Here is a 12,510-nt window from a genome sequence, read left to right as displayed (position 1 = left end):
GACCTGAAGAAAGTCCCTCAGTGTCTCAAGGGAAGATCTTCCTTTGCCGCAAGTTGCCTTTCACTTCTCTGGGTTTGTGGTCTCATCTGGGAAATAATAATGGTATCACCTTTCCTCCCTCATTTTGTCAAGAGAAAGGACAACTTGTCCCTTCCTAAAGTGCTTCAGATAATGGGTGTGCTCAGAAAGCCATAAATACAGCTATACAACAACCTCCCGGGTCCTTTACACACACGCTGCGCACACCGGTTCATTCTCAATTTTTTTTTTTATTTATTTAGAAATAATAAAATAAGACATAATATATAAAAATCTGTACAATCCACAATTTGTGCAGTACATTAGGAAGACTTTGATACAAAAAGGCTGCAAACAGGAAAATAGTAATGGACAACTGTTAGATGCCTAGATTGTTCACCTTACGATAGCTGCAGGCCAAAAGTCATTACAAAATCAGTTTTGTTGGCTGTGGGATGGCAACTATGCAGCATCCTTCTACTTTACAATGGTCATAAGCAGCCATAATTTAAAGACATTACAGTACTTCTCAGTTTTACCTTGTAATCCATTATGGAAAAGAAGACCTTAGAGAACAAATAAAACATCTGGACCCTTTGTCTTTTCCGAGAAGAGCAAGTGCTAAACTAAAAACACAGAAATTTATCATGGCTGGGAGAGTATCATTAAACACAGCTAATAAGTAATGATTTCTACCCTTGCTACTTAACCAAGGACGACTCGCACGGAAGTGACAAAAGCAAGGAGCGATCCATCCCCACCTGCCTCAGAAATGCTTTTTGTCACTGTACGCAGTATCATGGTTTAGACAATGTGTCTCATTCAAGTATTTTCAGGGAAGGGCAGAAATAACATATTCCCCCCCAGACCCTAAGTGAAATACAGTATAAACCTTCTGTGTGAGCTGGTTGAGCCAACTTTATCCTTGATAAAGAGGCTGATCCAACACCTGTCGGAGTTGCGGGTAGACCTCAGTCAGTTTAAAGGGCCCCTAACCAGGCATCAGTTGGCCAAGGATGATCGGGAGCTGAAGAAACGCTGTCAGTCACTGTGCAGTCCTTAAAAACAACAATATTTTCCAAAATGACTAAACCAATTAGCTGCTGTAGAAGTGTGCTACAATAGCCTGTCCTCTACCGGGTTTACCACAGCATGTTGAGAAACAGAGAAATGATGGACAAGGGGGAAGGGTACCATGGAGTGTACATTGCAGGTCTCTTTCTAGCAGCTTCCCAGAGCCAGAGGCTGAGTGCAATTCTGCAATGTGAGAGTCAATCGGCAAAGACAAAGGGTTATTAAAGAAAAAAAAAAAGAAAAAGAATGCGGCAGAGAGTGTAATGGATTACCTCAATGCACACCCTCGTCAAGACTAGCACTCAGAAAGCTGGTAACTCTTAAAAATGCCAGCAACTAGAACATGTTCTCAAATTAAAAGTCCATGCTTACAAATAAATAAACAGAAGTTCATAGCATCAGGAATCCTATAAGGCTTGCAAGTATTTTCTAAAAGTCATGCTAACCGGTAGCATCTAGGTACTAGCTAGCCGAGACTGCCGAGCAGGATTTGTACTTTTTGTGGCCTTTTTCTTCTTCTCCTTGTCCTCCTTTACAGACTTCTATTTACATTTGGCTTTAAATATGAAAATACTTGATAAACTTTATAAAATGTACATTTTTAAAAATATTTCTGAAAAAACTGACTTGAAAAACAAAACAAAACAAAACAAACCCCCAAACCCAAAACCTCTGCACCAGAAATGTTAGGGGGAGGGGATTTTCTTTTTCTTTTTTTTTTTTTTTTTTTTTTTTTCTGAATTTCATTTGCTTTCAAGAAACAAACTGAATCCCGCATCCCCTGTCTCGCATCCCGCCCTCAAATATCTCAAGTATTACTTAGTGGGAGCACTGTGCATCTGGGGAATGCTGACCTGGAGAAAAGATCCCCTTTCTCCCAGCAAGCCTCCCTTTTCCATCCCTTCCCCATTGCGTTTTTATGCGCCCTCCATTTCACTGAATACTCTTTGGTTTAGTTATTTTCCTTTTCCAAGAACATCACAATAGCAGCACTAGCAGCACTCAGTTGTCTTTACCACTGTTGACCCAGAAACTGCAATCAAATCGCCTTTATATGTTCCGCCTTCCCTTTCTTTCACGTCTCCCCCACCCCAGCAACAGCCTCAGTACTTGCATTTAATCATCTGCCCTCTCTAGTAGCCAAATCGATGCTTACAACGTCGAATTTCCACCGTCTCGAACCCACCCACTGTAGATACCATCTCATCAGACACCAGTTCATTGCAGGCATTTCTTTCAAGCAGGGCTGGAAGGGGCCAGAGGCCTTCACAGATATTCCATTTGCAGAAGACATTAGACCTAGAACAAGCTGTTTTTTAATGGCATACAGTGATCCAATACTGCAAGAGTTGACTACAATTATCGTCCCCACCGCCACCCTTCTCCATTTGCTCCTCGGGGAGCGGGCATGAAGCGCAACTTTGCTGTCTCCTTGATCTTAGAGGCACAGAGAATTTAAAGCCTTCTGGGTGAAGGAGCCAAAATACCGCTAGAGCCAGATCTTCACAGAAGGTCACAAAATGTGCTCAGAGCTTGGTGACTCAGCCACTGACCGCTCGGTGTTTGGTGGCAAGCGGAGGCAGGAGATGGACCTCGCTTTGCAGCCTCATCCTCCCCAAACGAGTTGGGAAATACACTCTCAGACACCCTTACCCTGCTGAAGAGAAGCATGTTTTACAAAACCCTACAATCCCTGTGCCATTCCCCAAGTGCTGTATTGTTAGAGTTGTTTTCTCTATTCCTCTCCGTTAACCCTCACCTCTCCACTTCAAAATTCTCTTCCCCGAGGATTTCCCTATCGCTCAGCTCCTCTGTGCCTCAACCCCTGCTCCAGCAGCATCAGCTCTAGCATCGATCGGCAGCTTTGCCGGTCTCTGGCACAGTCTAACTGGGAACAACACAAGGGCAGCCGCGGGGCTCGGGTCAGACGCCCGCGGCACGGCGAGGATGGCTCAGTTTTCAGGATGCTGTGGTCCAGCGTGGCTTTGGGAGCATGTGCGCTAATACTTCACCTTCTGCTGCAGCCTGGCTTGGAGAGCAGCTGGGGAGGGCAGATGTTTGCTTGCTCGCTCTCCTCTAACTGCGTTACTCCTCACAAGAAAAGAAGGGAAATTATCTCCCCCTAGAAGAGCATGGGGAAGGAGAGGAGTCCTCGCTCACTTTAGATCCGAGTCTTGAGCTTTTAGAATAAGGTGCAAAATAAAGGTCTTAAAAAGGAAAAAAAAAAAAAAAAATCAAAACCAAAACAGGTGTCTGAGGATTGAATTTTTTTTAGTTTAAAGCAGCCTGTTTCTTTTTTTTTTCCTTTTTTTTTCTTTTTTAAAATAAATTTCACTGTGCAAAACTGTGCATTTTCTTTGGTATCCATTTAGGTAGTTTTAACTTAGTACTTTTTCTATGTAGAGAGATATATATATATTTTATTTCAGTTTTTCTTTAGACAGAGAATTAAATTTGCCCCCCAAAAATCATAATTTTGCTGGAGGCTACTGATTGGCCTGATATTACATAATGCCCCTTATGTAATTGGAAAGAGAGAAATTGATTCGAGCTATCAAACTACTGGCCTCAAAAGGAGTTTAGACTTTCTGGCAACATCAGCCTCTCTGACGTGATCATGAGCTTTTCAACCCCAAAAGTTCAACACTGACTTTTTTTTCTTTTTTCTTTTAAATTACACAAGAGAAAATAAAAACTACACTGCAACAAAAATAACCATTTGTGTTCATGTAGTTAGCAGCAGCTTTTTAAAAAATAATTATAATAATAATAATAAGGCAGATTCTTGCCTTTGTTATGCCATTAAAAACATTCTTGTTCCCTAGAGAGAAGCATTCTGGAAAAAGTTGAAAAAAAAAATAATAATAACCCAACCAAAGCTTGCCTGCAAGTTCAAGTTTTGTAAAAAAATATATACATAATTTATTCTACAACATATGTGCCTTCTGTTCATACTTAGACATGTTTAGTGCTTTGTGTTTAGAGTTCGTTTTCCGTTGTCCCTCCTCTGAGGACAGCCCTAAAACCAGCCGGGGTTTCTCAGGTCTGCTTGCCTTCACACCACTCTTCAACAGTACCGTTGTCTGAAAACTGTTCTGGGCCAACTTCTCAGGTCAACGTGCCTTTGACCGACAGGTTTATTTTTTGTTTTTCCTTTCAACCAAAAGAGAGAGGAAGAGTTTGTCAGTCATATTTCCGACTCCCGCCGTAGCGGCCGTGGCTCTAGAGGCACCCCTGCTTGGTTGTGGTGGTCCATGTCCGGGTGGGTGTCTGTGCTCATGCTTTCAGGCACCCCAGTGTCAATCTCGTCCTCCTCTTTGCTGGTGAGGGCGACTTCATTCTCGTAGCAAAAAGAGTTTGCATTAGAGAGAATGTATTTCTTTTCTGCTAAGTCTCTGGCACTACAGATGGGTGTGTTGGGCACTTCATATGTTTTGTGGAACCTGGAGTAGTCCACTTTGTAGTAGTTTTTCTCTTCAAAGAGTACAGGCTCGTAGCGGTGGCCCCAAAGGATTTCGTTTGCCAGATATGAGCTACGGCACTGGGTAGTCATGGCAGTAGCTTCCACCATGCCTTCTAATATTACTACAATTTCAAAGTCAGCATTGTCCATGTCTTGTTTGCTCAAGTCATACAAAGGACTGTCTTCATCTATTTCATGTACTATTGTAATTGGGGAGACCAGGAATATGCGGTCTATCCCACTGTCAAACCCTACATTGATGTCTATTTGATCCAAAGGGATGTACTCCCCTTCCGACGTGATCCTGGATTTGAGGAGCTGTGCTCGCACATGTGCCTCCACCAAGTGGCTTTTCCTCAGGTTTCCAACACGCCACATCAGGCACAGTTTTCCGTCTCTCATGGCCACCACGGCATTGTGGCTGAAGACTAGAGTTTCGTTTCTCTTTTTTGGCTTAGCCATCTTTGCCATGACAGCACCAATGATGAAGGCATCAATGATGCAGCCCACTATAGACTGGAAAACCACCATGAAAACTGCGATGGGGCACTCATCTGTGACACACCTGAAGCCATAGCCGATCGTGGTCTGGGTCTCAATGGAGAAAAGAAAGGCTGCAGTGAAGCTGCTCACTTGAGAGACACAAGGTTTGCTATTTTCTTGATTCTCCAGATCCCCATGCAAAAGCGCAATCAACCAAAACACACAGCCAAAAAAAAGCCAGGAGAGGATGAAAGTCAGGCAGAATATAACTAACATCCACCTCCAGCGGATGTCCACGCAAGTGGTGAAGATGTCTGCCAGGTATCGCTGTCCCTTCTCACCCACGTTAATAAACTGGACGTTGCAGTGGCCGTCTTTTTTGACAAAGCGGCTCCTGCATTGCTGTCTGGTATGTACCTTACTTTTTCCATTCCCAAAGCCGTTGGAAACGGCCATGGTCGCCAGCTTCATGCCGTCCTCTTCCGAAGACACGATGCTGTAGCGGTTGGTTCGCACGCTGCCCATCACTACTGCTGTGGACTGAGGTGCTTCTGCTTTAGAAAACAGTCTAAGTTTCTGCAAAACCCTTTGGAGAAACAGTTTTGAAAGTTCTAGAGGAACACACACACACGGAAAAACTGGGGAAAGGCCGGAGTCCCCAAAAGCCCTTGGATCAACCAAGGACAGTCTTCTGGCATGCAGAGTTAGCTTAATAAGGAACCGTCATAGAGAGGGCATGGTCTGCAAGAGAAAGAGAAATGTTGTATTAGATCTTGGAGGAAAAGGATAAGGAATCAAACCTGAAAGAAGCAAGTAAAATGACGCCTGTGGACCTGCAGGAAGTTTCTTTATTCTTAATGACGGCATTCTCTGGGATATATAATGTGCATAGTTGTGTATTGACAGAAGTGACATCATTACTACAAAGAAGCCCTCATCATCACTCTTACCGAGTGAAATCACTGAAGTGATGACATTGCACAAGCTTCTAAGCAAATTCAGTTTAGAGCTGGAGATACAAAGAATTGATCTACCATTTACAACTGTGCTTTCTGTTTATTTTGAAACAAACAATCAGCATTAACATCCATCTGTTCACATATAAATACCGAAGCAGTTTATGATGACATACGATGTGTGTCTCCTGGACTGTTTTACCTATGACAAACAAGGGAGCGTACAAAAGGCACGATGGCATGTACTGAGAAAAACAATAAACTTGGAAAATGCAAATGTCAGTGTTTTCCGTGAAATTACATCACATATAGCTTTAAAAAAAAAAAAGAAATTAAGATAAAAAAAAAAGGAGTTGTGTATTCTCTGCAAATGGCAGAAATAAAGGCTGCATTAGTTCCTCTTTAATTCCATAAACTCATTAGGATCTGAATAGGTTTTACAATCACATTAGGCTCAAGTCATAGGATGCAAACTAAACCTTATAAGAGCCCTCATCTGCCCCTGCTCATGCAAGCAGCAAGGGGCTAAGATGGAGGAGGACTGGCTGAGTGTCTCTGTAACACCTTTGGTGGCAAGTACCAGCACCTTCCCCAGAGGAGCCCAGGGCAGCCAGTTCCATCTCCAACGCGTAACATTTCTGCATGTCCCGTGGGTCTTAAATGTCAGCAATTAAGACTCAGCAGAAAGGCTACAAAACCTTCTTCCTGAGGACAGAAGCCACCAAACTTGTTTCAGGGAGGTCTGGCTTAGACCCAGCTTTTAACAAGTGCGTCATCCATTAAGTCATGTACTGTATATCAGGAAATGTAATTGAAACACTGCAGAGGAGAAGAGATGCATTAATGCATCTACTCCATCCACATACGCGCCCCACGGAGGAAATAAAACTAAAACTGAGTGATGAGGAATGTCTGCCATCCATTTGTCATAGGAGGAGACCTCGGTACTGTTTACAGCAGTGCGAGATTAAACCCCGATGCTCTTTGTAAATCAATATTATCAAAACTCATCTGAGTTTGTTCGAAACCCAACAAAACTGCAGCCACCAAGGAGCATGAGCCTGCCCAGAAGCGGCTTCAGTACACTGTGGCTCTTCCTTTGATCATATCTGACAACAGCTGTAGATAAGAACTTATCTCCTTCCCCAAAGGCAGCCCTTAAAACCCCGCAGAGGTGTTCCAAAAACTTGAGGGATTACAAACAGTTTCTCAGCCCTCCCACATCCTTCAACCACATTACAAGGGCTTTAGGTCAGCAAACACTTGTTAGGAAAAGAGCAGGTGACAAAGAGAAAACAACATCGTGCTCGCAGTTGCACGCAGGATGGTTTTCCCTCTAGAATCTCTTTTAGGGTTTACTTCTACCTTCTCTTTTTTCCTCACTTCTGTTTGTTGTGCAAGAATGCGCCCCAACGCCTACTTGCTGAGATTAGTCATCTGTGACTTCAGTGGCGTACAAGACATTTTGGCAGCTTTTGATAGGTTCGGTAATGTGCGGTTTTGAGTACGGCTCTCAGCAATGCAGGCTTAGGGGATGGTACAGCTGCCCTCTTACTTATCTGACTATCTTGTCTACACTGGGTGAGGATTCACTTTTTCCCCCTTCGCACCTTTTTTAATCACTGGGTTTCTTATTCCCATCAGGATATCATTCTCAAAAATACAAAGGATTTATTTTAATGTTCGCTTAAATTAATTTTTTTTTATTTTGCCTGAAAAAATACTTTTATTAGAAACCTGAATGCAGAGAGGGAACTGAAATTACTGTTAATGCATTCCACGTAAAAAAAATACTGTAAATCCATTGCACTGGTCTGCAAATCGATCACTTCCTTGATAAACCACATCCTATAATAACAGTCATGGTCAACTTCCACATCTGTTTTGTTCCAAGCTGAAGGAAATACACAGCCTAGGAAACCCTTTATTTTAAAGCCTTGGGCTTTTTTTTTCCCCCCTGCACTATCTCTTGCATCTTAGAGGAAAACTTGTAGTGGAGGGAATGGTAAGCTGTAAAGTCCCAAGTGTCTGAGTATGCAGCACCCGCCACAAAAGTCTTGACTCAAGGATATTTGTTTGAATTCCACAGATCATTGAAATCATAAACACCAGCTTCTTGCAGCAAGCTCTCTGCATTTAGAAGTTTGCAACCGGAATAAGAGTAGGTATCATACACTGTCGCATTTCTACTCTTAATGGCCGAGTACCTTCTACCTACTGTACCTTGCACAGCATTTCTCCTTCCTCGCTGTACACTTAACGCTCTGCCCTTGGGAGCGAACCTGCATCAATTTGGCTCTAACGATATTTAAACACTGGAGTGTGCCCAGGCGCACCTTCACAACCTGCTTATACAAGAAAGCTCTGATGTGCTCCACCACAGCGTAGTAGTTTTCTTTCTTTTACCCCACAAATTGCCTCTCTTCCTTGGGAGTGCTTGGGAGTGGGAGGATGCAGAGGTGGGAGCACGCACAGGGGCAGAGGCCCTGTAAGATGCCCCGTAGATCCACTGGCTTCTGGATCACACACCTGACCGATGCTCACCCTGACTTTCACATTTAGTTTCAGTAGGGGCTCCCCCAAGTATCCCAGAAACAATCAAACTACCATGAAAATCTAATAGTACTTCTTATTTTGCTAATCCACCTGCTGCTCAAGGGCAAAACAAGCTCGTTGCTCCCCACACACACCATTATCAGTTGTTGGTGGCACCAAAGATGCCAAGCTATTGTGGGACCAGCCCTGCAATCCTCACCAGACAAAAGAAGCCAACCCAGTACCCACCAACAAACTAAATATTTGTATAATTTGGCCACATGCTCTGCGGGCAGACACACACACAGATGAAAATTCAATCATCCTTCAGTATTTTTTCATTATTAATTCAGGCTACCTTTCCTCTTGGAAGAGAATACAAGACTGGAGCAGTGCAGCTTGTAATTACCAGCACTGGCACCAACACAGTATTACAAGGAAGGGATGAGATGGGATGGGAGAGTCCTGGGCTTGCTCTCTGCGAGCAGATGCTTGGAAGAGCAGAGAAAAAAAACCAGGCTATGCTGCATCTGCAGCATTTCTGAACTATCGTTTGTGCAAATGCCATGATGAGGAGCCCGAACCCCCACTTTGCCCTTAGCAAACATCCCCCTCAAGATCTGCCCTTGGGAAAGACATTCATATCACGCGTCTAAACTCCACTTGAAACAGCTCGAAGGGAATTTGTGCAGAAGGTTTAATACTAAGAAAAAAAAAATGCTGAAGTGCAAAAAAAAAAAGGAAAAAAAAAAAAAAGAGCAGGGTAGCGAGAAGAGCATTAATGAGCGCTTGGAGCAGTTATTCCCAGGCTGACGCCACACAGAGCGATCCGGGCACATGTTGCTAAGAGAGCACCAGCACGACCTTAGCCAAGCGCCTTCTCCTCCTGCCCTCAGCAAACAGAACAAAGGAGCTCCTCGCACCAGCCAAGCCTGTTCCCACCATCCCCGCTCCCTCGCTGCTGGGTACAACCACCCCTATCACCTCCATCCAGACCCCAGCGTTCCTTAAAAGTCATTCCGCAGGGCTACCTATTGATTTAGGTGGGACTCGAGTTGTACAACGCAGGGAGCTGCCTTCAGGAGAGGGATCTGTCCTTCATGCCCAGGAGGGAGGGAAAATAAGGGAATATATATATATATATATATATATATATATATAAGCAGATTATGCAGGGAAATGGGTGCAAAGAAACAGGAGAAAGGAAAGGACAAGTGTTTGCATCTGCTGTCCTGCAAAGGAGAAGGGTTGAGGATATTTCTAGCTGATGACCAAACCCCGACAAGTGAAGCAGTCAGCACCAGGGGGTGTACTTGATGCGCCGGCAGTGGGGATGGAAAAGCAAACAAGTGTAAAGGTAAGGCTGAAAGGCAGAAGCAAGTGCCGCTGCCTGCGGGGAGGAGAGCCCGCGGGAGGCTGGGAGAGGGCAGAGGTGCGGGTCCTGGCTCCGCACAGGCACCTGCGGGCACCGCGAAGAGGACAGAGCAGCGCTCAACCCCCGCAAATAAACCTATCCTTTCTTATCACTATTTTTTCCTTTAGCTGTCACCAACTAAGTTGAAACAATACATCCTCTCCACAAGCTGCAATATGTGTTTTTTTTTCTTTTTTCTCTCCTTTTTCCTATTTATTTTTTTTTTAGCAGGATGCTTACAAATAAATAACATCCCCCGTATCCATAACGCCAATGAATGAAGTTACAGGTTCATTTCACATCTCTCTAAAACATTCCGGGCGCTCTTTTCAAAACCACCCATCTGTTCTCTAAGCCTCAACACTTTTGACCTCTCTCTTGTACAGGAAACAACAGGCGAGAAGAATGGAAAAGGGATGGAGCGGTGCAACTTCTGCCACACGGAGTTGTCATGCAAACTTCCAGCCCTTCCCTAGGATAAAATATCTCGGGGGGGGGGGGTGTGTGTGTGGGGGGGAAGCAGCTGGTGCATGGAAAGTTATGAACATAAACAGATGCTGCAAGCAGATGCTCGAGTGTTCCCAGCATACCTATCTAATTATTGTAGGCACTGAGAATAGCTCAGTGGATGGTGCATGAGAAACGCAGGAGTTCCCCCCTCCGAAAGGGCTCTGCAACACTTTCCCCGACAAGGAAAGCCTTATCCCGGGAATTTCTAGGCACCCACCCGGAGTGGCACTCACGGGGAGCGGGAGGGCATCCCGAAGGGGGTCAGGAAAGAAGGCGCTGCTTACCTGCCGGTGGCCTTTAAAGGAGGTGCTTATAGAGTTAAAAGAGGGTAAGATCCAGCAGCCGGGGGGGACGCAGCGAGCCAATCCCGGGTGCCCGCCGCCCGCCGCCGCACCGCTTGAACTGAGCCACTCAATGAGCCGCTGCCCCTTTTTTGCGGGCTGCCATGTGATGTTTAATAGCGGCTCCGCCGGCCCCGCCCTCCCCGCTGCTCCGCACCAATGGGAAGAGGGAGGACGGACCCCGAGCCGGGCCGGCGGCGGGGCCGGGGGGTGCGGGGGGTACCCCACAGGGACCCCGCTCCCCGCCTTGCCCAGAGGCCCCGGGGGGCCCGGCCGGGGGGGGGGCTGGGGGCAGGGAGGGGCCCGAGTGGGTTTGCCAAGGGTCCCAGTAGAGGAGCATCCCTGGTGTGTAGGGGGGGTACCCGTAGCGGAGCGTCCCGGGTGTGTGGGAGGGGTACCCGTAGAGGAGCATCCCGGGGGTGTGGGGGGGGTACCCGCAGAGGAGCATCCCGGGTGTGTGTGTGGGGGGGTCTCCGTAAAGGAGCGTCAAGGCTGGGAGGGGTACCCGCAGAGGAGCATCCCGGGTGTGGATGGAGGGTCCCCGTAGAGGAGCATCCCGGGGGTGTGTGGGGGTCCCCGTTGCGGAGCATCCTGCGGGAGGGGGAGGGGGGAGACCCTCTTGCGAAGGGTCTCCGTTGTGGAGGAGGGTCCCCATGTCCCCGTTGCGGCGCATCCCTGGTGCAGAGGGGGTTCGCTGTTGCAGAGCATCCCGGGCGCGGGGGGGGGGGGGGGGGGGGGGGGGGGGTGGGGGGTGGGCTAGGTCCCCGTTACGGAGCACCCGGGTGCGGAGAGGTCTTGGATGCTGAGGGTGCCCGATGGGGAGGGTCCTGGTTGGGAAGGTGCCCACTGGGGAAGCCGTGGAGCCCGTGGAAGGACGGGGCCAGCACTGTGTTTTTCTCCATACCCCACTCACAGCCGCTCCGGATCCCCCTCACTGCCGCTGTGGACACCCAGCACCTGCCACGGGTACCCCCATCCCGCCCAGAAGGGCTTTAACAAGACTTTACCGAGAACTTGGGAAGGTTCCGTGCGGGATCTGTATCCCTACTCCCTCCAGCTGATGTCCAAAGCCCCGTGAAGTAAGGGAAAATGCCAAAGAGAGAAGAGTTTCCCTGCTTTTGTTCCTTTCTTTATTTCGGAGAAGGGAAATGCTATCTCATCACAAACGCCTGACCTTAAGACACTAAAAGCAAAAGTCAAGTAGCCCAGCTATTAAACTTTACATCCTTCTCTTTCCCTGAAATCAAATGCTCCTTCCGAAACAAGAGCTTTGATCCCTGAACTAAGGGCTTTCGGAGCAAGACTGGAAGCAAGAGAATTCTTCGCCTGGCTTTAGTTCCTAGGATCCGTTTCTTTGTTTCACAGCTCACCTGTGGCAGCTCCCTTTGCAGGCTGGCTGGCCATTGTTGGAATATGCAGAAAATCAAGATGGTTTTTTAATAGCTTGCCCTCCCTACAGTGGACGTGGCCTAAGACAAAGAAAACAGGGATGAAATGCCTGGCTGGGAGCCTTGCAGGAACAAAAACAGCCTTGTAAGCACACTCTGAAGTTTGCCAAACTCCAGCTCTGATGGACAGTGCAGGGGTGTTAGTTTCCGAGGCAGGTGTCCGCTGCTGCAACGTTCTCCCGCTGCCCTCGGAAAGCCGAGTTCCCGAGTGCTGACAGCTGAAATGCATCAGGGAGCCCTGTGTGGTGTGCTGGAAAGATAAGGGCAA

At 46.7% G+C, this 12,510-nt stretch overlaps 1 protein-coding gene across 1 annotated transcript; it reads right to left on the bottom strand.

Moving 5' to 3' along the window:
- Nucleotides 1-277: 277 nt before the first annotated feature.
- KCNJ2 (potassium inwardly rectifying channel subfamily J member 2) lies at nt 278-10,882 on the bottom strand. The gene is made up of 2 exons (XM_009558223.2): nt 10,738-10,882; nt 278-5,779 (listed from the first exon to the last, which is right to left on the bottom strand). The coding sequence occupies exon 2, from the start codon at nt 5,561-5,563 to the stop codon at nt 4,280-4,282; it is 1,284 nt and encodes a 427-aa protein (XP_009556518.1). The 5' UTR covers nt 5,564-5,779; nt 10,738-10,882; the 3' UTR covers nt 278-4,279.
- Between the last annotated feature and the right edge of the window lie 1,628 nt (nt 10,883-12,510).

Source organism: Cuculus canorus, chromosome 18, assembly GCF_017976375.1.
Source record: "Cuculus canorus isolate bCucCan1 chromosome 18, bCucCan1.pri, whole genome shotgun sequence".
Taxonomy (NCBI): Eukaryota; Metazoa; Chordata; class Aves; order Cuculiformes; family Cuculidae; genus Cuculus; species Cuculus canorus.
This window is presented reverse-complemented; position numbering and strand designations above follow the sequence as displayed.

Excerpts from the sequence above, each read along its gene's own strand:
- KCNJ2 (XM_009558223.2), bottom strand. The coding sequence starts at position 5,563 with ATGGGCAGCGTGCGAACCAACCGCTACAGCATCGTGTCTTCGGAAGAG.